The 24824-nt window shown below is 48.6% G+C and overlaps 1 protein-coding gene across 1 annotated transcript in view; it reads right to left on the bottom strand.

Moving 5' to 3' along the window:
• Positions 1-22668, bottom strand: part of LOC119395095 (zinc finger protein 157-like) — a 103155-nt gene extending 80487 nt beyond the window's left edge. Inside the window, exon 1 of the mRNA XM_037662387.2 lies at positions 22553-22668. Coding sequence (XP_037518315.2) covers positions 22553-22668 — 116 coding nt within the window. The remainder of the gene's footprint in view (positions 1-22552) is intronic.
• Positions 22669-24824: the final 2156 nt, after the last annotated feature.

Raw genomic sequence — 24824 nt, 5'->3', positions numbered from 1 at the left:
TCTCCAAAGCATTTGATAAGGTGCCCCATCAAAAACTGATTGACAAGCTGAAGATTATCGGGATTGAAGCCAATATAGTACACTGGATAGCCGCCTACCTCTCAAACCGCAGTCAGCACGTTAAAGTAAACGACGCCGAATCTGAAGAGTTAGACGTTTACTCGGGTGTCCCACAAGGGTCTGTGCTAGGCCCGATTCTTTTTCTAATTTTCGTTAATGACATTCATTGTCATGTCGAACCTGACGTAACACTTAGACTGTTTGCTGACGACTGTGTCATTTATACCACAGTGCGAACGATCGACGATCAGTTACGGCTTAATACCTCCCTAACTAACATTTCAAGGTGGTGTGAAGAATGGGGAATGGAAATAAACGTAGGAAAAACCTCGTACATGTATATAACCCGAAAGAGAGCACCCTTAAAATTTGCGTATCATTTAATGGGACTACACGTAGCAGAGGCCGCTTTGGTGAAATATTTGGGCGTTACCATCACAAACACATTAAAATGGGATGTTCACATTAACCAGACGTGCACAAAAGCGTACAGACAGCTGGGATATCTTGCAGGAAACTCGCTCTAGCCCCTTCCAAAGTTAGACTAACATGTTATAAATGCCTTGTACGACCAATCCTCGAATACGGCAGTGTAATCTGGAATCCGCACCAAACTTACCTTCTTACCCAACTGGAGGGAATTCAAAATAAAGCGCTCCGATTTGTGTATTCTCAGTATTCTCGAGATGTCAGCATAACCGCGCTACGCAATAGGGCAACCATTCAAACACTGGCGATCCGGCGACGCGTAGCTGCATTAAAATTTCTTTATCTGCTTTACCATGACAACATTAACATCAACAAACACGAGTACTTGAAACAACCATATCAGCGCTCCGCCAGAACAAACCATGACAAGAGTATCAGGCCTTTCATCTCCCGTTGCAATTCATTTAAGTATTCCTACTTTCCGTCAGTCATAGAAATATGGAATAACCTGCCACGTGATATAGTGTCCTCAGAATCTTTCGAATCATTCACTACCAATCTCGAAAAGTTTTTGGATCAGTAAGTTGCAGCGTTGTATAATAATGGGGCAACTTTTCATGGAATGTACGTTTTTGATTCGTATGCCACTCGATGTTTCAATTCTCAGACCTGTGTCTAATATGTACTCTTCCCTGTTAGCCTATGGTGTTTTTATTCTCTTTTATTTCTTGGTTCTTCGACCAGATGTATAGTTAAAATCTGTAATTGTTTGGAGTAGTCTGTACTCTTCTATTTTTTTATTTTTTCCTTTTTTATTTTGCTTATTATTATTTGTTCTGTGGTCTAATGTGAAGAAGTCAATCTGTATCATTTTTTCCCACTCCTGTAAGAGCCTGTTAAGGCTTACAGTATCAGTAAAATAAATAAATAAATAAATAATATAGCACTGCCTTGCTATACGGCAGGCACAGCAAGAGGGGGGGGGGCGCAGGCCCTCTCCGCCCCCCCCCTCCCCCTTCACGGAATTCGTCCAGTCGGCCATTACCGCAAAAGTATAGAGGCACAAGTAGAGGCAAATGGAACATCATGATTCAGTCGCATTGTTTGGAGAAGCACTTCCTGAGATAGTTCGCTAACTTTAAGAGTTCATGGACACCTTCCGAGACAAAGCAACAGCGTCCACCGCTCATCGCCTCCATCAACGAATTGTTCGCCCAACTTTCTTATATGCCTCGCTGTTAGTGAGACGTGTCTGGGCCTCACACATCACGTGTATGTGTCTTTGTAGAGCCCATCTATTCACATGAGCGTCTCCTTGGAGCAGGTTGGCTTGGTGCTGACTAAACTAGAAGAGATGGGAACTAACGCGGAGGCAGAACTCCACAAAACATTTTCTCTATGTCAAGATATAACGGCGGAGTTCGGAGTGAAGTGCGAGATTCCACGGGTGGCAGGATCACAGAGATACCGGGCAAATCACGCTTGTAGTTATGCGGAAGAATACTACAGACGAGCCACGTTCATTCCGTACATAGATGACCCGAAAGCTTCCCTCAAACGGCGCTTTGCAAGCCATCGAAAAACACTGCAAAGTTTGCAATTCATGTTGCCAAAGCACGCCTTCAAAAGGCAAATTTGGATCTGTCCAGCCGGCCTTCGATTTTTACCTGAGAGATGCGACAACTCATATCCTTACACTAAAACGCCAATGAGAAACCTGTAAAAATAAATGGCAAGCCCTGCAAGAGGAGGAATTTCCCCGCTTTGCGATGGACGGTTTCGCTGAATGCGACAAAGCCCTCATCCCAAACGTTACACACTCCTCAAGATAACGGCAACGCTACCAGTGAGTACAGCTGCTGCAGTACGCAGCCTCTCGACAATGAAAAGAGTAAAAACATATTTGAGGAACCAGGCGGCTGATATTTGATGAAGCATCGCACAAAAGGACAAATTCACGCACACATAAAACGACACAAACACAAGCGGTGTTTGACGCAAAATGACACAAACACAAGAGCGGCTTAATGACATTGCCCTTTTGTCCACTCACCGGATGCAAGTCAGTGTCGACGGAGTTATCGCTGTGTTTATGTAGAAACCACGACGCATGAAAATTGCAGCGTGAACCGCACTCTTCGGCCAGGCTACATGTCCGTTTTTTCTTTTCTTTTGCATTGACCTTTACTATATGGTAAGACCATTCGCAATGCCATTCTTTAAAATTCCTTGCTAAAATGAATGTTAGCGTTCGGCATCTTTTGTGTCATAAAAGCATCCGTCTTTTGGCTCTTTGTTGTTCAATAAAATTGTTTTCCCGAATCTGTCTGTTCTTTGTTTAAGAATTGCTGTCATAAAATGGCTCACGTTCATCTCGCAGGCGTTTTTCTGAGACAGTGTGTGAGAAGTTCGGTAAAAACTAGCGTCCAATTTTTTTTTTTTTTGCCGCGGAAAGACTTTCTTTCGACCAGTTAGGCCTTGCCCCCCCCCCCCCCTCCGAAAAAAAGATCCTGTCTACGTGCCTGCTATACGGTGTACGCTGGCCACTTTTGGTTTCTTATTGGTGCACCGCGGTTATCTAAAACGTTTGCAATTGGACGTGGTACTCGATAAACGCGGTAACGTGATGATGATGATGATGATGATGGTGATGAGTGGTTACTTACCATCAGGAGAATTGTATCTTTACGTGCTTACTGCGCAATGCACACTTATGCTTGCCCGCATACAACTGTCCCCAACACGCGCACACATGAGCGTGCATTCACGCGGCGACCCACGGAAGCTGCAGAAGTCATAGGATTTCCGTAGAAAGGCACATAAGGTGCCAAGGTACTCGGTCATCTTCATAGTACTCACATCTCACACACACCCACACACACAAACACAGAAACACGCACACACACTCTAGGTGTTTCACTCACCTCATACTCGCACCTTCTCAGACTCAGGTAATCCTTCATGTTCATACTCCAATCTTGCGGCAAACAGTTCCCAGAGACAATAAATCTCAGCAACGCTAGCACGCCTCGAGGAGCAGCCGCTTTCTGAACAATCAATTTTGGAGTGCCGGAACGTTGGAGCTTTCAACCAGAGAGCGACGAAGGCGCTGCTGAAGTTTCTGGGCTCAACCGACCTCTCTAAACGACTATGACACTCCCGTGTTTGTGCGTTTTTTCTTCACTTTTTTACTCTTTTTTCCTTCCTTACCTTACCCCTTCCCCAAAAGAGGGTAGCAAACCAAACAACTTTCTTCTGCTTAACCTCGCTGTCTTTCACGTAACCTTTCTCTCTCTGTCTCTCTCTTTCATGGGTACTTACTCAAACTCACCTTCCAAATGAAAGTGAGTGAGTTGATACATGAGTGAGTGTGCTTGCTATATGTATGCACGATGTGTAGTGCCTTTCATTTCATTCATCGGCCAGAACGATCATGCACTACAAGACTGTTTCCTACGTGGTCGTTGGACAAATTCTTGCAAGTTGTCTTATTAGCATTGTTACTGCTGTCCACGTTTAATATAGCCCAGACACCACTTCATGTTGTGCCACACTTCGTGTTCAATCCGACGCCTTTCGTGTTTGGTGAGGCACGTATTTCGCCTTAGGCACAGTTTAGAGCTCTGAGTACTCTACTGCGAGAGAATGGCATGATGTCCTTCACAGCCATGGACACCGCACGAAGAATGACTTAGTGTTTAGACAAAAAAATCCGGACGATGTATACATAGAGAACTTTATACTTTGCTATGACAGCGCGGTACGCCGTCCCATAAAGATGCCCATGTGCTTAGAAAAAAAAAAAGTCACAGTTTCGCCGCAAGGGCGAAGCAATGAACGCGATAGCAAGAAACTGTAATGCTGTACGAAGTGAGGCTCGCCAACGGATACTCTCAGTTTAAACAGCGCTCCTGTTGCAAAGGTGGCCGAAGCAGCGAAGGAAACCAGCGCGCTTCAAGTGTCGAGCTGTGACACTTGATAAATCGCGCTCATCTTCTGTTTCTTCGTTGAGCGGCGTCCCTTGAGCTCGAGTGACTTTCGTACGCTCCGTAACATGAGCGCGGACATCACGGTAGAAGCTCGAAACATCCCTACTTTCCTCACCACGACATAACGCGCGAGCCGACAGCGGAAGGGCAAGGTTCTCCCTGCGCAAATATTAGAAGCGAGCGAGCTGGCCGACGACTTTTAAATCCGCCCGTTGCGCTCCTCGTGCCATCTCGATGGTAATGAAGAAACGCTTATAAGCGCCTGCCGTCTCGGAGTACTGCCAGCGGTAAAGGGTGTGTATATAACGCTCGCCGTTAGCTACCTGAAAGATCTGCGTTTTGTGGCGTAGTGGATAGCGCCACGCGCTGCGGAGCGAGGGGTCGCCGGTTCGATTCCGCGCTTCGGAAGAATTTTTCTGTATTATATTTCTTTGGGACTTTATATATATATATATATATATATATATATATATACATGCATATACATATACGGTGCATGACGACGGCGACGGCAAAAACCATCCGAGACTGTCCATATAAATGCTCTCGCAATAAAAAAAAGTTTGGCGTGTGTTACAATCTGTAACACAAGATGGCTGCACTCGTGTAAGACAAATGAGCCGCGATGAGTGCGTACACGTGTTTGGCGTGACATCGACGTCCTAAACGATGCATTCGAGCACGTTTGTATTTTTATGTCGTTTTCAACGGTCCACGCTTGCTGCAGTGAGAGGCGTGGTAAGCGAGAAAACGCGCGAAAAGAAAATGCGGGTGGCGACGCCACATTGAAGTTCCCGCACCAAACGTTACGATGTCACAGGTTTTGACGACATCTACTAGATGCTACGTATTTCCTAAATGGTAAAAATGAAGTACGTTGTCATACCAATATAACATACCAAGTTTCAGGAAATCTCGTTGAGCGAATGTCGCCAAAATACGAAAAATGCATTTCAAAATCCATGACGTCACATGCGTAGATTCCGGCGCAAAGTTTAAAAAAGATGAATCTTTTCACTTGATTTTCTCCTTTATAATAAACCTGTGATCGTGACATTAACGATATTAAAGTTTTCAGAGTACAATTAATCAATGTAAAACGATTCATTGTTTGAGTTTAGTGTCTCTTTTTAAGTGTTTCTCAAGCTCGGCATCCAAAACGCATCACCACCTTGGCTTCAATATCGTTTTTGTGAGCACGGAGCAGGACAATCCTCTTTTTCAGTGGTATATACTTACACGGCCGGCCGTGATCCGGAGGGCGTGGACGCTCCATCGCTTGCCCCTCAGCCGTCGACTAGCGCTGCCGACAACCGCCACCGCCGCAGCTGCTCCGAGTGTGGCGTCATTGGGCTGTGTGCGCGCACCGACTTTTATGTGCACTTATGCCTATTACTCAGCGAGGTAGTTGACCGCTGTAAGTTTTCGCAGGACGCCTACTGCAATTACTATCGCGAACGGTTGGCGTACTGCGCAAACACGAAGGAATGCGTACTGCACTCTTGCCTGCCTCTCTTTCTTCTACCCTCCTTCGTGCTGCGCAGAACGCCACCCGTTCGCTATGAACAAACTAGCGTGCAAGTTGCGAACCACTTACTACGCGCCTGTAAAGTGATACGCACCCCTACGTAGGTGCACACTTTATTGATGCTCTGCACTTCGCTTTGGTGACGGCAGAGCAGAAGCCACATTTGACACGCAACTGCTAGCATACGCTGCTACTGATGGCAATGAATAATGGCTGGGGCCCTTGTAACGGGTGTGCAGCTTCAACCGCCCATCCACTAGTTGCGCAATTCACCCGGTGTGACGCTTGGAGCGATTCTACCCTTTTGCCACGCAATATTACATCTGTCAACGTGAGTCCTTGCCGAAATAGACAACTGTACAGGGCCTTTTTTCTAAGTAGCTTCAAGCTCTGGCGTAGCTCTGTGGTAGAATGCCCGACTGCCTCGCAGAATACCTGGGTTCGCTTCCGCCTCAAACCTTGGAAAAACGCTTCCGTTCACCTCGTAGCTTACCCTTGTAGCTAGTGAACTCGCGGAAGCGTTCTTTACCAAAATCATGGGCGATGATTGCATATCTGAACCTTCAATTTATTTCTTGATTGCGAGGTGTGCACGCTTAGCAATTTCTTTCACGTGACATAAAATGGTGTTGGCTTTTAGTGGTTGGTTTTTAGTGGTTTTTAGTTTTTAGTGTTGGTTTTTAGCACGCATGGTGTTGGTTTTTAGTGTGTTCAGTTTTGTTTGAATAAACATTAGTTGTTAGACAGCGCTCGTACTTCGTCCTTCTCGTCTTGTGTTTCCCTCGTGCTCGCGCTGATTTTCCAAGTTTGCGAGGGAACATGCACTTAGAAAAAACATTCTGGAGCCCTTGCCCTAACCGGAAAGTTGGGGCAAGCAAAGCTTCGCGTGTGGTGAGCCTGACGCACAACCTTTCTCCTTTTTTCTTTCTCTTGCATTGCTCTATGCTCTCTCACAGCTGTTTCGTTCCTCAATGCCGAGAACCGGACTTTCACCCACGTGCTTATCAGTGCAACACTTCACTTGCTACAGGCAACAACCACTGCCATGCGTTCATATCCACGCAACAACGAAATGTGGCAACGAGAAGCGACAAGGGGCCTCGATAAAAGGTCACAATGCCATATCAGAAATGCTGGTCGCCGACCACCCTGGTCGAGCAAGCAGCAGTTAATGAAAAACGAAGCATTAAATAACGCACGTGACCGGCGCAGCCCGCATTTCTTATTACTAGCCGGCGCCGAGTTTTTCGCGAACTATGGCGCCGCCGCTGCCACCGAACTCTTTAACTCAAAAGCTTCACTCAAAAATATTCCGGCAGGTCCCACGCACATGTGAGAATCGGTTTCGTGCGAAGCAAACGCATATTTTAAATAAAAAGAGAAAGGTCCGGGTCAGCGCTTTTTTGACCTCCTTTTGCACATGCGACGGCACCCGCTCGCTTGCAACTCGCTCGAGTTCACGTAGTGAAACGGCAGTCTAAATTTCGCTGGCAGCGGGGCTGATGACAAGGGTGATGTACTGCTACACCTTGACCCCCCCCCCCCTACTGAGAAACGAAAATGATATTGGGGGTCATGGAGTGAGATGTATTCGTATTTGCCCCTGCGACCAGACACAATGCCCGATAACTTAACACGAGAATGTTTCCTCCGTCCAGCGGCGTTGGTGCTCTTGGCTCACAATGCCCATCCTCCGCGACGTTTCGTCTTCGCTCTCCGGTTCCCCTCTGTACTGGTTACAGTGTCTGCTTGCCACGCGGTAGGCCTGGGTTCAAAACCCTATTGTGGATGTGTGTTGACTCATGCCTCTCTTTCCAGTGCCTTAGTGATGTCTGTATGCATGCTCATGAGGTAAAAGGCTGAAAACAAGCAAAAGAAAAAAAGGCATGCACAACCAAAAAAAAAAGAGTATGATAATTTGTTTTTGCTTCAAAAAAATTGCGAGCAGTACCGCCTATAAGGCAGGACAAATTTGATCTAACGTCCTGCATAACCGGACTGTCGATATGCGGGCCATTCTCAGCGGCCTTGTAAGGCAAGAAAAACTACTTGACAATAGGCCGAATATAGAAGAGCCGTACGTGCACGGGACGCATACTTTTGGCCTTTATGTGCATAAACCCCGTATACAAAAACTTCATAAAATAGGCCGCTTAATATTGGTCTGCGTAGGTTTAGGCCACTTAGAGTGAGCCATTTATAAGCGTCGAAATTTCGAGCTACTCTCCCGGTTATATGAATTGTTTTAAGCCGGACCTGGCTAAGAGTGTATATGACATTGCTTTGCGCGGACACATACGGGCACACTGCACGACGCCGATTTCACAGGTGGTGCACGTAAGTTTTCGTGTAAGACTTCTAAATGATTATGAATATATATGTTTACAGCGCAACCAAGTTATTAATCGATCCACGAAAGCTGTTGCTACCGGCGCAACAGGTTTGCACAAAACTATCAATACCGTCTCAGACCTCCTTTATGTTTATGCCGAAGTTTTTTCGTTCCATGGCTCATTACGTATTCCTTAACATTTCCCTTGCTAATACTTAACCCGTATGTTGCTGTCCCATATGTTGCAACCAGTAGTACTAAACAAGTGTGCACTTTTGAAGCAAGGAAATCTGCAGGTTATGAATTCGTGATGCTTGCGGTATGTACACAGTCTTCATTATCGGAATATCGTAATCTTCTTTTATTTCAAGTTCTCTTAGTACATGAAAAGGCACAACACTGGTGAGATCCATAGCAATTGGCTAGCAGGGAGTATCAATAAATATGTAACCAAAGCAGATGTTGTAGAAGCCCACTTCAAAAAAATAAGGGATGAAAAAAAGTAAGACATAGAGAAAAGAAACGTATTTATAATAAGACAACTGCAGTATTAGACATGTTACATGCATGAAACAGATTCTATCTATACTGAACGAAAATATAAATACGGAAAAGAATGTCAAACATCATTTTGTTAGCCATTTAATCAACTTGTAATGCAACAGACAACACAGCAAAAGCGAGTGCTAGTAATATTGTTCATTCGTTTTTCTGGAGAAAGTATATTTTAAGTGCACTGGAACAGCTTTCTGTTATTTGAAACAGTATATCGTTCCAGACACTCTCCCAAAGTGCAGTAGTCGTTTTCTATAAGCATTGTTAGTAGGCGGAAGAATGAAATTTTGTAAAGTGCCGCGTCTAGTAAGTTGGCACGAGGAAGAAATTATTGATATATGATATCCTTATAAATATGAAAGTTCCGTGAGAAAGTAACTGACCAAAATAAACGTTTATGTTCGGTGACTATTAACCAAGTGCAGGGCGTTTTGTGCAATGTTATGGTTACAATAAAACGCATGATGGGTTCAGCGTTACAAACACTTGCCAAAGTTTTAAGTTGGCAATTCACACTTTAAGCGAGTTAGCGGTACGTCATAGTGAAGATTTAACCGCCCCAAATATAGAACAAAATAACATTGGGTAACATAAAATTGGATTTTTTTTTTCTAGAGGAAATAATCTCGACATTGCACTGCGCTCAGAAGTTCCATATTAGTTGTCATTGTGCCGCTGATCAAAACACTTAGGTCCACATGCGCATGCGCGAAAAAGAATCTGGGCAGACACGTACCAAAGCGTACAATCAAAATAAAGGGTGCATTTTATTGTCTAAGAAAACAGGTCAGTGATATATACAAAAGAACTTTCAACAGCAGCAACAATATGCGTTAATGTTCGTCAGATGCTTTCATAGCGAATCTGGCGATGGTATCCGATAGTCTCTGGGGACACCTCTACAAGAAAAATCGCGCGTACGCTCACAGCTGAAAAGATCTACTGATGCCAAAGGGCTTGCCTACTTGGCATTGGCCACACGTGTCCTGTAATGTAGAATGTGGTATAGGGGCCGCGACTCCTTCGTCCAATTTATACATGCACGGCGTCTCCCGGCTGCATGGCTGGGGGCAATATGCGCGCCAAAGAGTGTGTATTGCTGCCTACTTGCTGTGTGTGATATTTCAGACGTGGATGATATAAGCACGCACTTCCTTAGAATACTACAACGGTCTCAATATATCCTGCTGCTGGAGCTGCAGTCATGGCGACATTGAGGTATACCTTACCGTAGAATGTACCGCTACAGAACTGACACTCAGGCTTAGCGACTCGCTGAGTGAATACTCTCATGGCGCGAAAGCTTCCCTCTTCGGGTAAATCCCTTCCCGCATACGTCGCACCTGTAATGTCGCTCGCCGGTGTGGCTTGCTACGTGCCCTTTCAGCGTGCTCAAGTGCGCGAACGTGGCGGGACAGAGGTGGCAGACGTAGGGCTTCTCGCCAGTGTGCGTACGGGCGTGGCTCCGGAGTGCGTATGTCCGAGAAAATTTTCGGCCGCACACGTGGCAGGCGAACGTCTTCTCGCCCGAATGAGTCAGTGCGTGGAACGCGAGGCTTGATTTCAATGCAAACCTGCGTCCACAGATATTGCACTCGTGCGGTCGTTGGCCGGTGTGGGTCAACGTGTGCTTTTTCAGAATGTCGCTTCTGGTGAACGTGGCCGGGCACGACGAACACTCGAAGGGCCTCTCGCCCGTGTGCGTGCGACTGTGGATCACGAGGCTCTTCTTTTGCTTGTATTTCCTGCCGCACACGTCGCAGGCGCACTGTTTTCCGCCTACGTGAGCGAACAAGTGTGTTCGCAGTTGCGCCTTGCGGTTGAAAACGTTGTCACACACGCCGCACTGCAAGGACCTCGTGGCCGTAGTCTTGCCGTCTCTCTCTTGTTGGGAGACTTTGACGTTCTTAGGGGATCTGCGATTGAAAGAAATGTTTTTTATTCATATGATGTGGAGGAGATGTTGGCGGAAAAATAAGGTGCCAGCTACTGTCTTAGCTCTTAAACGGATCGAGCCTACAAGGCAACAAATAAACACACAAACAGTGGAATATGGAAAAACATAAAACACTTATGTCAATGAACAGCGTAATAACGTAAAAGAAAGTGTATCCAATTGAATTATAAAGTCCCTCATACGGTCCATAGTTATCAAGGAAATGAATGCTCACATAAGGGCAAAATAGCATTAACACATCATAATTATATAGGACATACATGTAAGTACAATCTCGGTGATACGAACCCTGCTGATACGAATTCGTGAAATTCCCGGCCGAATCGCGCTGTGTCCAATGGGCCAAAATTCGGTTGTTCCGAACACTTTCCCGCGTCGCGACGGGTGATACGAATTTTGGCACCGAAACCGTCGAGCAACGACCGAAAGGAGCGAGCGCACACTCTGTGAGAACAATGGCTATGGTTTGCCACAATCGCTGTGGACGAAACCTTGGTCGCTGTCGACGCGATCGGGTATGGTGGCGACGAAACCAGACGAAACTACGAAAATATACATGCGCATCCGACGTTAAGTGTCAAAGCGCCATTGCTTGCCGCAACCGCGGCGAACCAAAACCGCGGTAGACGCGATCATAGATAGCAACGACGTAGTTCTGAAGGCACGTGCGTGGCCCTCGCACACGGATTGAAAACGAAACTACCGTTTGCCACGACCACGAAACCACCACGACCTCGAAACCACGGCCGATGTCGACACAATCATCGACAGTGACGCTAGACGCAGCGGTAGATTAAAGGATATGATGTCGTCAAAAGGCACGCGGCGTTCCTGTGGTTCTTTGCTTATGACGGTGGTGGAGCGGACTATGGCACTTAGTTTTCGGGTCATCTCACGCGAAGCTTTCAGGCGCGCGTTCGCGGCAGCCAGCTGCACCGTCCCTTTTAGATGCGAAGCATCTTATGGCCGAGTTCAGTACGGTGGTGGTGGTGGTGTGCGGCGTGACCACCCTTACTGCGCGTGCGCAAACCCTCTCCGCACACCTCCTCCCCATCCCCCTCTCTACTACCCCTCCACCTCTCCAGCGCAACGCCGCGATGAGCGCCAGCGCATGCGCGTCCCCTCCCTCTCTCTATTCTCCTACGCTGCCCCCCTCGCGCGCCTGTCGACCGCTTTCCCCGCTCGCATGAGAATTACCGGCCAGGCTAGCGGAAAGACATGACGCGCGTAGTGTTCCTCTTCGCGTTCCACGACGCGAGGTCGGTAGCATGCCCAACAAACGCCAACGGAACGCGATCGTGCAAGTGCTCCGGCTTTGCATCGCCTCATGGTCCCCTTTAGCGGGAGATGGTGTAACTTTTTGGTCCGTTCGCGTGTACCAGAAAGACCTACACGAGTTATTTCAACGGAAATAAACGTTTCGTGCGTATATTGTGGTTTGAAAACAGAATTTAACAGTTTTTACAAAATTTCGGGTGATACGAATATTTTCGCTCCCCCTTGAGATTTTTATCACCGAGGTTCTACCTAATAAGTAGGACATACATATATTAGGTGACCTTAAATTGCCCTAGTAGTTTCGAGCAATGCCGCAGTCTTCAAATAAACGTTTCGTGCGTATATTGTGGTTTGAAAACAGAATTTAACAGTTTTTACAAAATTTCGAGTGATACGAATATTTTCGCCCCCCCTTGAGATTTTTATCACCGAGGTTCTACTTAATAAGTAGGACATACATATATTAGGTGACCTTAAATTGCCCTAGTAGTTTCGAGCAATGCCGCACCCTTTTAAAGCGCATGTAAGTCTATCGTTGGCAACGTACGGGCCCAGAAGTTTCTCTATACTGAGCACTCCGCGTTCTAATGTCATTAGTTCTGATTGATACATTCAGAATTATACAGAAAGCTTAGAACGAAAGCAGAGAAGTTTTTTTCGTCTTTAACGCTAGTTTAGTCATCACGATGTACACGGAAATGAATTAGGGTGACGGGGAAGGGCCTTCGGTCACAGCTCAATCGGTAGAGCATCGGATGCGTACTGCGAAGGTTGCGGGTTCGGATCCCACCCACCCACTGAAAGGGTAAGAGAGAGAGAGAGCTTTTTCATGAAAAACAGAGAATTCTGTGGGCGTATGTAAAGGCACCTACATGCGGCTCGGTATAGGGGAAAGGCATTCAGGACAGAAAGGCCCTAGGAGGACGAGAGCAGAAAAGGAGAAGGAAAAAGGAAAAAGAAGATATTACGATCGTGTTATGTGCATGTCACAACGTAATGGTTGTGATGTAAGTTACATTACAGTTGATCAAGTAGAAGGGAATCTTAGGGTCTTGTTTCCCTCTTGATTGAAAACTCACTATTGAAAACTCATAAATATTGCAGAGAAGGAAGGCATAGAAGACGTTAAATGAACTGTTCGAGGTGCATTGTAGTAAATGTGATAAAGATGTGGAGAAAGCGGACGAAAAGACAACTCGCCTCTGGCAGGGACCGGACCTGCCGGCGGCAAGTTGTCTTTTCGTCCGCTTTACTTTGTTCACGTCTACGTCACAATCACAACGATACACGACACTAAAGGCACATATTAAGTCGACGTTGATTGTTGAAATAGCGGTCCAGAAACCTCGTAGTGCTACTTTTATGCCGAGGAAGTGCTTATATTGAAATAAAATCACGTTTTAGTGGTCCGCATCGCGTTAGCGCACTTCAAGTCACCCGCCTGAAATCAGACTTTCATACGTCACTGCTGCCGTGCCCAATGTTGCCCGCCTTTACTGCGCGGCCGCCGACACTAGTAGCAGCAGAGCGAAAGTAGCGGGACCCACAGCAGCAACAACGGCCATTGAAGCCATCGAAGCTTGCCGCAATAGCCGCAATGGATGTGGACGGAGAACTTGACAACGAGACTTCGAGCGTAAGGGTTCATTCCGCGGCACCCAGTGAAAAGACACATCGGCCTCCTTGCTACAGCACTGGCGTTGTGCACCATTCGGGCACCCGGCAATATGACATGCATGCGGCATTTTGTCGAACTTTCTGTCAGAGCGACTTTCACGAGCGCGCAAGACACACGCGGCAGTACGCGATCCCGAAACTACCACTGAGACGCGACCGCGTGGTCGCGTCTTAGTGGTAGGGCGCCGGGCGAAGCGCAGTTTGGCGAAAACGGAACTTTTGAACCACGCGCGCCGTTCCCCATGGCAACGCCACAGAGGTTCTATTAGATGCGAAGCATCTTATGGCGGAGTTCAATCCGGTGGTGGTGTGCGGCGTGACCACCCCTACTGCGCATGCGCTAACCCTCTCCACACACGTCCTCTCCCACTTCCCCTCCCTTTCTCCTCCCCCTCTCCACTTCCCCTCTGAAACGCGGGCTCGACATGCCGAAATGCTGCTTCGCATCGCCTCATGGTCCCTTTTAGCGGAGATGGGGTGATTTGTTTTTCCATGAATCAAACGGAAACAAACAGCATTTTATTACGTCTTTTGATGCACGGAAGGTTCTTTATTGCTGCTAGTTTGATTACTAGTGATTTATTGTAGGAAGACTCTCATACGTCATCGGAATCACTTCGAAAATGTGCCACTCGTGGCACTCATCATGTGATACATTTAGCTTAATTTCTCGGTAAGTAGTGCACTGCTGCTGATAATATTGCCGTTTTACTTGTGATACATTGAGCTTTCACTCTGACATAAATTGTTATTTGCCTTTAGTGTCCCTTTAAGGTAGGGTGAGACTTCGTTTTGACAAATGAAATTTTGGGATTTTGCAATCACCTGACAGGAGCATTTATTCATCTTTCAGAAAATATATCACACTAGGGCACTCGGGGCTTCAAAAATAATTTTTGGTCCTTTTTTCTTTGACTCGTAGACAGGAAACGCGAGTGTACCCCTACGTAATTTCTGCGTTTTTCTCAAAACAAGATCTTTGGTGTTCGTGTATCTTTTGTGGAGCTATAAGAAATAAGCAAATGAAAATTCGCACGTGTGTTAATTAGTTGTGTTCACATAACTGAAACTAGAATCAGTAGCCTAGGTGCATTTGTATTTTTTAGTATACAAAGAAACCATTCATAAGCGGCAATTTTCGTACATCGACAAACATAAAAAAAAACAAATCTAATTTTTCTTGTACGCTGAGAATTTTAGTTCCACTTCTGTAACGCGCGGCGTTAGTGGCTACCTTTGCGCAAAATTGCAATGCTCTGCAAATAGCAGATCATAACAAAAATACATATGTCGAAAAATTGAAAAAAAAAAAACAAAAAATAAAACATGTAACTACTTTTGAACTCCACTGCAACCTGCGTCTACCTCTAACTACCTTGCATATTGTCACGTGGTCGTGACGTGGACGAAGACAGCAGTCAGCACGTCCGAGATGAAACTGTTTATTTGGCCGAACTTGTGGCCGGGAAACTGAAACTCAAACTACAGCAATACACTGATAGCGTCGAACAGAGCGTCGACCGTCGATCAACTGACCAGCGGCCAAGTGCGTCGGCTTTTATACATTCGCAATCGAACTTTCCAGCGATATCGCTGGTGGCGGCGTTATCTCTCGATAAAGCTGGAACCTTCGCGTGCGGCGCGAAATCTTAACAAAACGATCTACTACAATCGAGAAGCTTCTCGAACACTACTTCACGGACAGCCTCGAGCGTTGATAACCGTCCTTGCTGGTCAAACCCAAAAAACATAAAATGAAACAAGAAGTGGGCGTGGCATTGCCCCCCTCTGAAAAAGCATCGTCCCGATGCTTGTGAAAGATCAAAGAAGAGAGAGAGAAAAAAAAAACAAGTGCATACATAAATAAATTACAATAACAAAGGTAAAAGTAGAGTCCCCAGGTTCTCTAACGTGCAAAAAACGGCTTAAGGCGCACGACATGAACGACTTCAGGTCGTGCGCGGCGTCGCTGGGAGTTCGTAATGCCGTCCGGGATGACCTCGTAGTCAAGAGCGCCGAGACGTCGAAGAACCTTGTATGGGCCGAAGTATCGCCGAAGGAGTTTTTCGCTAAGCCCACGTCGGCGTATCGGCGTCCAGACCCAGACACGGTCACCGGGCTGGTATTCCACGAAGCGTCGTCGAAGATTGTAGCGACGGCTGTCTGTGTGCTGCTGGGTCTTGATGCGCAGGCGGGCGAGCTGTCGAGCTTCCTCGGCACGTTGTAAGTAAGCGGCGGCGTCGAGGTTTTCTTCGTCGGTGACGTTCGGTAGCATGGCGTCGAGCGTCGTCACCGGGCTCCTTCCGTAGACCAACTTGTGCGGCGTCATCTGCGTCGTTTCTTGGACGGCCGTGTTGTAAGCGAAGGTCACGTACGGAAGGACGGCGTCCCACGTCTTGTGCTCAACGTCGACGTACATGGCCAGCATGTCGGCGATGGTCTTATTTAGACGCTCGGTGAGGCCATTGGTCTGCGGGTGGTAGGCGGCGGTGCGGCGGTGGCTCGTCTCGCTGTATTTTAATATCGCCTGAGTTAGGTCCGCAGTAAAAGCGGTACCTCTGTCTGTGATGAGGACCTCTGGGGCGCCATGTCGCAAGACGATGTTCTCCACGAAGAACTTGGCTACCTCGGCGGCACTGCCTTTGGGCAAGGCCTTTGTCTCGGCGTAGCGGGTGAGGTAGTCAGTTGCTACGACGATCCACTTGTTGCCGGAAGTCGACGTCGGGAACGGCCCAAGTAGGTCCATCCCGATTTGCTGGAATGGCCGGTGAGGTGGCTCGATTGGCTGCAGAAGTCCCGCGGGCCTCGTCGGCGGTGTCTTCCGTCGCTGGCAATCTCGGCAAGTCTTAACGTAGTGGGCGACGTCGGCAGCAAGGCGTGGCCAGTAGTATTTTTCCTGTATTCTGGCGAGCGTCCGGGCAACACCGAGGTGCCCAGCCGTCGGGTCGTCGTGTAGGGCCTGGAGGACCTCTAGTCGCAATGATGAGGGCACGACAAGAAGGTAGTCGGTTCGAAGTGCCGAAAAGTTCTTCTTCATGAGAACGCCGTTTCGTAAGAAAAACGACGGCAGTGCTCGCTTGAATACCTTCGGAACAACGGCGGTCTTGCACTCGAGGTACTCCATAAGGCCCCCCAGTTCCGCGTCGGCTCGTTGCCTTTCGGCGAAGTCGTCGGCACTTATAGTTTCGAGGAAGCAGTCGTCGTCGTCCTCTTGCGGCGGCGCGTCGACGGGGGCTCGGGACAGGCAGTCGGCGTCAGAGTGTTTTCGTCCGGACTTGTACACGACGGTAATGTCAAATTCTTGAAGCCTCAGACTCCATCGTGCGAGACGACCTGAAGGGTCCTTCAAGTTAGCTAGCCAACATAAGGCGTGATGGTCACTGACAACTTTGAAGGGCCTGCCATAGAGGTAGGGACGAAACTTTGACGTAGCCCAGATGATGGCAAGGCATTCCTTTTCTGTTGTGGAATAGTTGGCTTCTGCATTGGATAGTGACCGGCTAGCATAACTGATAACCCTTTCAAGCCCGTCAGTCTTTTGCACAAGGACGGCACCGAGTCCTACGCTGCTTGCGTCGGTGTGTATTTCCGTATCGGCGCAATCGTCGAAATGCGCAAGTATGGGTGGCGTCTGCAGGCGTCGTTTAAGTTCTTGAAATGCTTGCACTTGCGCCGTTTCCCACCTGAATTCCACGTTAGCCTTCGTGAGAAGCGTCAGTGGTTCGGCGATCCGTGAAAAGTTTTTGACGAAGCGTCTGTAATAGGCGCATAAGCCGAGAAATCGGCGCACAGCCTTCTTGTCGGTCGGTGGCGCGAAGTCGGCGATGGCAGCTGTTTTCCGCGGGTCTGGGCGCACTCCAGACTTGCTGATCACATGACCCAGAAACAGGAGCTCGTCGTATGCGAATCGGCACTTTTCTGGCTTCAGGGTCAGTCCAGAGGTCTTGATTGCTTGAAGTACTGCCTCAAGCCGCCGTAGATGCTCGCCGAAGGTCGAGGAAAACACGACGACGTCGTCCAAATACACAAGGCACGTCTGCCACTTCAATCCGGCCAGTACGGTATCCATGACGCGCTGGAACGTCGCAGGTGCCGAGCAAAGACCGAAAGGCATGACCTTGAACTCAAAGAGGGCGTCGGGCGTTATAAAAGCGGTCTTTTCTCGGTCTCTTTCGTCTACTTCGATCTGCCAATAGCCGGTCTTGAGGGCCATCGACGAAAAGTACGTCGCGTTGTGAAGTCGATCCAGGGTGTCGTCTATCCGTGGGAGGGGGTACACGTCCTTCTTCGTGATTTTATTCAGGCGCCGATAATCAACGCAGAAGCGCAGTGTCCCGTCCTTCTTCTTCACTAACACCGCGGGTGACGCCCACGGACTCTTGGACGGCTGGATGATGTTGTCGCATAGCATCTCGTCCACTTGTTTCTTTACGGCCTCACGTTCTCGCGTCGAAACTCTGTAGGGGCTCTGTCGGAGTGGTCGAGAATTTTCTTCTGTTATAATGCGGTGCTTAGCAAGGGGCGTTTGTCGGACCCGAGATGACGACGAGAAACAGTCCTTGTATTGCAGGAGCAGGGTTTTGAGCGGGTCTTGCTTAATCTTCGGAAGGCTCGGGTTGACGTCAAAATCCGGTTCGGGACCTCTATTCGTCGAAGCAGGTTCGGCAGCATCCAAGAGGGCGAAAGCATCGCTGGCGGCTACACATTCTTCGATGTAGGCAACCGTCGCACCCATGCTGAGGTGCCTATATTCGTGGGTGAAGTTTGTCAGCAGTACCTTTGCTTTACCGTCATGCAGCTGGGCGATACCTCTTGCGACGCAAATTTGACGGTTAAGGAGTAGTTGCTGATCGCCGTCGATTACACCTTCAAGGTTCGCAGGTTTTTCGGTGCCGACGGAAATAATGACGCTGGAGCGCGGCGGAACGGTCACCTGATCTTCTATCACCTTCAGTGCATGGTTCCCTGGCGTGGCGTGGGGTGGGAGCGCTTTGTCTGAGGTTAGTGTTATCGACTCAGACCTCAGGTCGATAACGGCGCCGTGGTCACTTAGGAAGTCCATTCCGAGTATCACATCCCTGGAGCAGTTTCGTAGGATTACAAAGCTCGCAGGATAAGTCCGGTTATCGATGGTGACTCTCGCCGTGCAGACACCAATCGGCGTTATCAGGTGGCCTCCAGCTGTCCGGATTTCGGGTCCGCTCCAAGCGGTCTTTACATTCTTCAGCTTGGTGGCGAATGGCTCACTGACGACGGAATAGTCGGCTCCGGTGTCGACGAGAGCTGTGATGCTGTGGCCATCGATAAGAACATCGAGGTCGCTAGTCCGTCGTCTTGCGTTGCGGTTAGGTCGTGGCGTCGGATCACGGCTTCGTCGATTGGTCCCGCTGTTTCGACGTTGCGTCGTCAGGTTTTCTTCGGGCCGCGAAATTTCGTCGTGAGGGCTCCGTCCGGTTTGCGTCGTGTTCTGAAGGTCTCGTCGCGTTGTCGTCGTCGGCGGCCGCGGAGGATCTTCGGCATTTCGTCGTACAGCAACCGCACCTCCATCGGTTGCTGCCCTTAGTTTCCCGGATACGGGCTAGGCGACCGGCCCCGGTTTGGGCCAGTGTACTGCCGGCGGTGCGGTGGCATGTAGCGGCCGGGCGACGGTGATCGGGAAGGTCGTCGTTCTTGCCACTCTGTTCCGGTGAGGTAGTCGTCTATGTCGCGAGGCCGTTCGCCTGGCTGCGGGCGCGGCGCGTTGATGGCGAATCCGCGTAGCCCCATCTGTCGGTATTGGCAGCGGCGGTACGTGTGGCCGGCCTCCCCGCAGTGGTAGCAGAGCGGGCGGTTGTCAGGGGCACGCCAAACGTCGGTCTTTCGGGGGGCGCATCCTTGTCCTGTCGGCGGGCGGTATGGCGTCGCTGGTGGTGGCGGCGGTGCCTGGCGGCGGAACTGCTGCGGCGGCGCGGCGTCTTGACGCGGACGAGGAGGGGGGGGGGGCGTTGCGTCGGGCTGCAGCAGCATAGTTCATTGCTGGCAGCTGCGGCTGCGCTGCATAGGGGGTGCCCAGCGACTGCTGGATTTCCTCGCGGACCATGTCGGCGATCGAATCCACTTGAGGCTGCGCTGAAGGCAACAGCTTGCGCAGCTCCTCCCGCACTATCGCTCTGATGGTTTCCCGTAGGTCGTCGGTGCCTAGCGAGTGCGCTTCGGTGTAGCCTGTTGACAGAGTTGAGCGGTTGTACTGCTTCGTCCTAATCTCGAGGGATTTTTCAATTGTTGTAGCCTCCTTTAGGAATTCGGTCACAGTTTTCGGTGGGTTCCGCACCAATCCTGCAAACAGGTCTTGTTTCACTCCCCGCATAAGGAAGCGCACCTTTTTTTCCTCAGGCATGGCAGCATCGGCCAGGCGGAAAAGTCGCGTCATCTCTTCCGTGTAGATAGTGACCGTCTCATTCGGTAGCTGTGCTCTTGTCTCCAGCAAAGCAGCGGCCTTTTCCTTGCGGACGATGCTCGCGAAGGTATTGAGGAACGTCGTCCGAAAGAGGTCCCAGGATTGAAGGCTCGATTCATGGTTTTCGAACCACGTCTTCGCGGCGTCTTCTAAGTAGAAGTAGACGTGGCGCAGCTTCTCTTCAGTGTCCCAGTGGTTGAAGGCGGCGACTCGCTCGTACGTCTCCAGCCAGCTCTCCGGGTCTTCAAACGACGATCCACGGAAAGTTGGTGGCTCCCTTGGCTGCTGCATCACTACTGTTGTAGGCGGCAGGGGGTCTGTCATCGTCTCGGCAGTCGATGTGACGGTCTTCGGCTGCCTGGCGTTTTCGGGAAGGAGCCCGTACTCTGGTTGTAGTCCCTTCTGCCGGCGACTGGTTCGAGGATCCGGGTTGTCCTTAGAGTCGTCTTCTTCGCGGCTTGGGCTTGGGTCAGCGCTCCGCGGTGGCGTCCGGATCATGAAGCAGCACCTCCACCAGATGTCACGTGGTCGTGACGTCGACGAAGACAGCAGTCAGCACGTCCGAGATGAAACTGTTTATTTGGCCGAACTTGTGGCCGGGAAACTGAAACTCAAACTACAGCAATACACTGATAGCGTCGAACAGAGCGTCGACCGTCGATCAACTGACCAGCGGCCAAGTGCGTCGGCTTTTATACATTCGCTATCGAACTTTCCAGCAATATCGCTGGTGGCGGCGTTATCTCTCGATAAAGCTGGAACCTTCGCGTGCGGCGCGAAATCTTAACAAAACGATCTACTACAATCGAGAAGCTTCTCGAACACTACTTCACGGACAGCCTCGAGCGTTGATAACCGTCCTTGCTGGTCAAACCCAAAAAACATAAAATGAAACAAGAAGTGGGCGTGGCAATATTTTATAACCATTGCTTTCATTACCGTTGATGTACAACGAAATTTTGAAACTCACTTTCAAGGTCTCCCCCCACCTCAAAACAGTTCAACTGATGCCACTTAAACCTTCCCTGACCTCATTATCCGTGGGTATAATAATTAGGACATACATACTGGGTGTTTGAAGAAATGTGTGCAATATTCTCAGAAATCAGGGAAATGCGATATTTGTTTGATGCCTTCGCAATTACTTCTTCTGCAGCCGCAGTCGTCCTATTATCGCTAAAGACATTTTGTACAGTAATTAGGTAAGTGTTATTACCTGAGTTTTTTAATTAGTTGAGTTAGGCGGCTATGTCAAATGGGAGAATTGAAGTCCTTCATGCGAAGAACCCGTTCAGCTTTGGGATTGCGAAAATGAGGCCTCCAGTAATGATTAGATGAAGCGAAATTCACCCAAATTCAGGAGCGAAACCGAAACCGAAACGCAGAAGAGTGGAACTGCCATGTTCTTCTCAGACCTCCAGACACCTCTGTAGTTGTTGCCTTGAACAGTGACGTCATTCTGGTTCTCTGCTCTATGCGCTCATCGGTGCTTCGGCTTGTGTTTCTCCGTTTAATTTGGTTGAATTTCATTACGCCACAATAATCACTAGAGGCCGCTTTTCCTATATCTCAAAGCCGCGATGCGTACTTCGCATGAAGAGCTTCAATCCTCCCTTTTGAGATAACCGCCTGACTGGGAACCCGGAGATTATGCGAAGCTTCTTCGAACAATGTTTAGGCTGCGCGAATGTATATAGTGGTATGGCTTAGTTCAGAAGTGGAAGCGTCTAGGCGTACATATCCGCTTAGCTTAGAGCCCATATCTACAGTGCATTGCCATTCACGTGGACTACTGTACTGGTCAGCCTTCACGAACTGCCAGTGGGAGAAGCCGACGAAGAATCGTGCTATATGTTGTGTCCCCGTTTATGCTCTGTATCCTTGAACCATTTCTAAGCTGAACCGGTAACCGTTATTATCTTTTTCGGTTTAGGATGAGTTTGGGTTTAGGCCCATTCCGAGAATATTGGTTGGACTTGAGCCCCGGCTAAAACTCTCGTTCGGACACGGTTTTCGGATCGGGTACGGCTCGAAACACATCAACGACTCTATGTACAGGTTAGCTTATTCAGTTATTGCTCTCGTAACAAAAAAAACACCATAAACAACCTCGCAACTTCTGCAATGAGTATGAGGTACATTATTAAACTGCGATTGTTCATGCTAACATGAAGTTTAGCAAAACACGAACAAAGAATGCGCAATAGAAAGCAGCAATGTTTATAAATGAAAAATAACCTGGACTGAAAAACGAGCACTAGGAGATTTCTTTTAACATTTCAGAAACGTGTGAAGCGCAAAGGTTACTAACCTTTTGACTGCTCTCGATGCGGCGGAATCTTGCCTCGTGTTCACGTACATTTTCCTTGGAGTTTCTTGGACGGGGCTGGAGGCCTCTTGAGACGTCCGTGTCTTGGGTTTGGCCATGGCTGGATCCCTGTAATAAAATAGCACATAAATCGCCTATCACAGTTCGACATCAGTAAGCCATTACTTGAAGGACACTGAACAAAACATTTGCCGCCGAGATTTTCAGCCCAAATGAAAGCTTGGGTGCTAAAATTAGTTAACACAACGTTGCTTACAGGCATAAACTGGACCAAAATAATGAATTTAATGCGTTTTTCACAAACTGCCGCGTCAATCGGCCGTGCCGTGAACTTGGGAAGGTGACGTTTAACATTAGTGGAAATCGGCGCGCCAGCCATGCCAGCCATCGTCCGCGTCTCTCAACCCGCGCCGCTCTCATTACAGTTCTAGAACCAGTACGAACGGCACCCGCAGCGAACAATGCTCCCGGGTGTGGCATGTATCAGTGCCTTTGCGAAAAGTGGAGAGAGGGATGTAAAGGAGAGGTAGGGAAGTAGCAGGACATGAAAGCGCGTGACCTGCTTCCGCTGCGAGGACGCTTGACGTCAGGACCGTCGATGCGCCGCTCCGCGCGCGCTGGCGTGCAGCCGCCGCGCGCACACAATCCTTCAGGAAGACAGCCAACGCCTCAAAAGTATGTGAAATAAACTGTTTATCGGAATAGTGTCATCTTCCCAAAAGAATTTCGATGTTTCTTTTTCTATTTTTTTTCAACTTCAGTATCCATTTAAGCTAAAGAAAAAGATTTTAGGAAATGTATGCGTTGCTACGATTTTAATCTTGTCTGTGATAAACAAAAATGAGCCATGTAAGCAAAAATCGAGCAGAATCTTTCCTCGTTACGTTGTACAATAGTTCGTCGGAAATCCCACGTCGGAAAATTCAGTGACGTGCTGCGTGGAATTGCCCTCAGGTCCGCTGCTCCATCCTTATTCATTCATACTGTGAATATTACAAAAACGACCAGAGCGGGCAAAAAGAGATATTTAAGCAGGCACAGAAGCGCTCGACTGATGGGGATATGCGCTTTCACTAACGCGTTGCAAGTTGCGGCACGCACCCACTAACCACCATATCACCAAGGAGTAGCTTTTACGTACTCTTCCTAGGTATTGCGGTAGGGCTAGCTCCAAGAGCGTAGTTGCAAGTGCGTTTCAAGGGTGATCCCCATGCTTCCTCCCTTCATGCGGGGAATTGAACATTCATCCGCGTGCCTAGCAGCGCAACACTTCAGTGGCTACAGGCAACAACGACGGCCACGCGTTCATAGCAGGCAACAATGAAATGTGGCGACCTATCGTGACAAGTCACCTCGACAAAATGATCACATTGTCAAGTTAGAAACGGCTGATTGCCGGCCAGCACACGATCCAGAAAGCATCAATTAGAACACGGCGCACACAGATGCGAATGTGACCGACGCACCCTCCGAGGGCCACATTTCTGTACTCTCACTGGTTCGTCCGTGAGTGCCGCATATGCACTGCAGGAAAGCCAACTTACAGAACTGCACTATGTGCGCGCACAACAGAACAATGGAGCACGACATCGTAGAACACTACAGTTTACATTCGCAGTTGTACCGATAAGAACAATGGGAACTGCAACGCCACGAAGTGTGTGAATCTGCATTGCATTACGGGAGTCACACAATGCATTCCCGGCCGTCACCACTGGTAAAGCGCGGGTGCAGCGCACGGCATAACAAGAGGCTGCCGTACGCGAACGCAAGCGCGCTCTTGCCCGCAGCTAGACCATGCTAGATCGCTACTCGTTGAAACTAACGCTGCAGAGACCCGCGATGCAACGCCATTCCTGCATTGATATCACGTTTGCAAGCAAGCTGTGTCACTTTACGGAGACCTTTTTGGCCGTCTACCACAGCGATCACAAGACAATACTGTGCAAGTGTATAGAGGTCCGTGAAAGTGTGAGTGAGCGTGGGTAACCAACGGCTACGTGATCCATAATAAAGCCTATGAAGCTTAAAGAAATATGTCTCCATTCATCAGAAAATACAATCCTAAACAGCCATTCAAATGGATATATTCATCGCATCGGGTCGGTCAGCATTTCTTGGATTTGTTGCGTGGTCGTTGGCTTCAGACTTTGATTCAGTTTGCATGGGAGAAAGCTTCGCGTTCAACCATATTTCTTTAAGAAAGGTGCTTTGATTTTTTCGCGTACGACTCCACCACCGAAATGGTTATAAC

Source organism: Rhipicephalus sanguineus, chromosome 5, assembly GCF_013339695.2.
Source record: "Rhipicephalus sanguineus isolate Rsan-2018 chromosome 5, BIME_Rsan_1.4, whole genome shotgun sequence".
NCBI lineage: Eukaryota > Metazoa > Arthropoda > Arachnida > Ixodida > Ixodidae > Rhipicephalus > Rhipicephalus sanguineus.
This window is presented reverse-complemented; position numbering and strand designations above follow the sequence as displayed.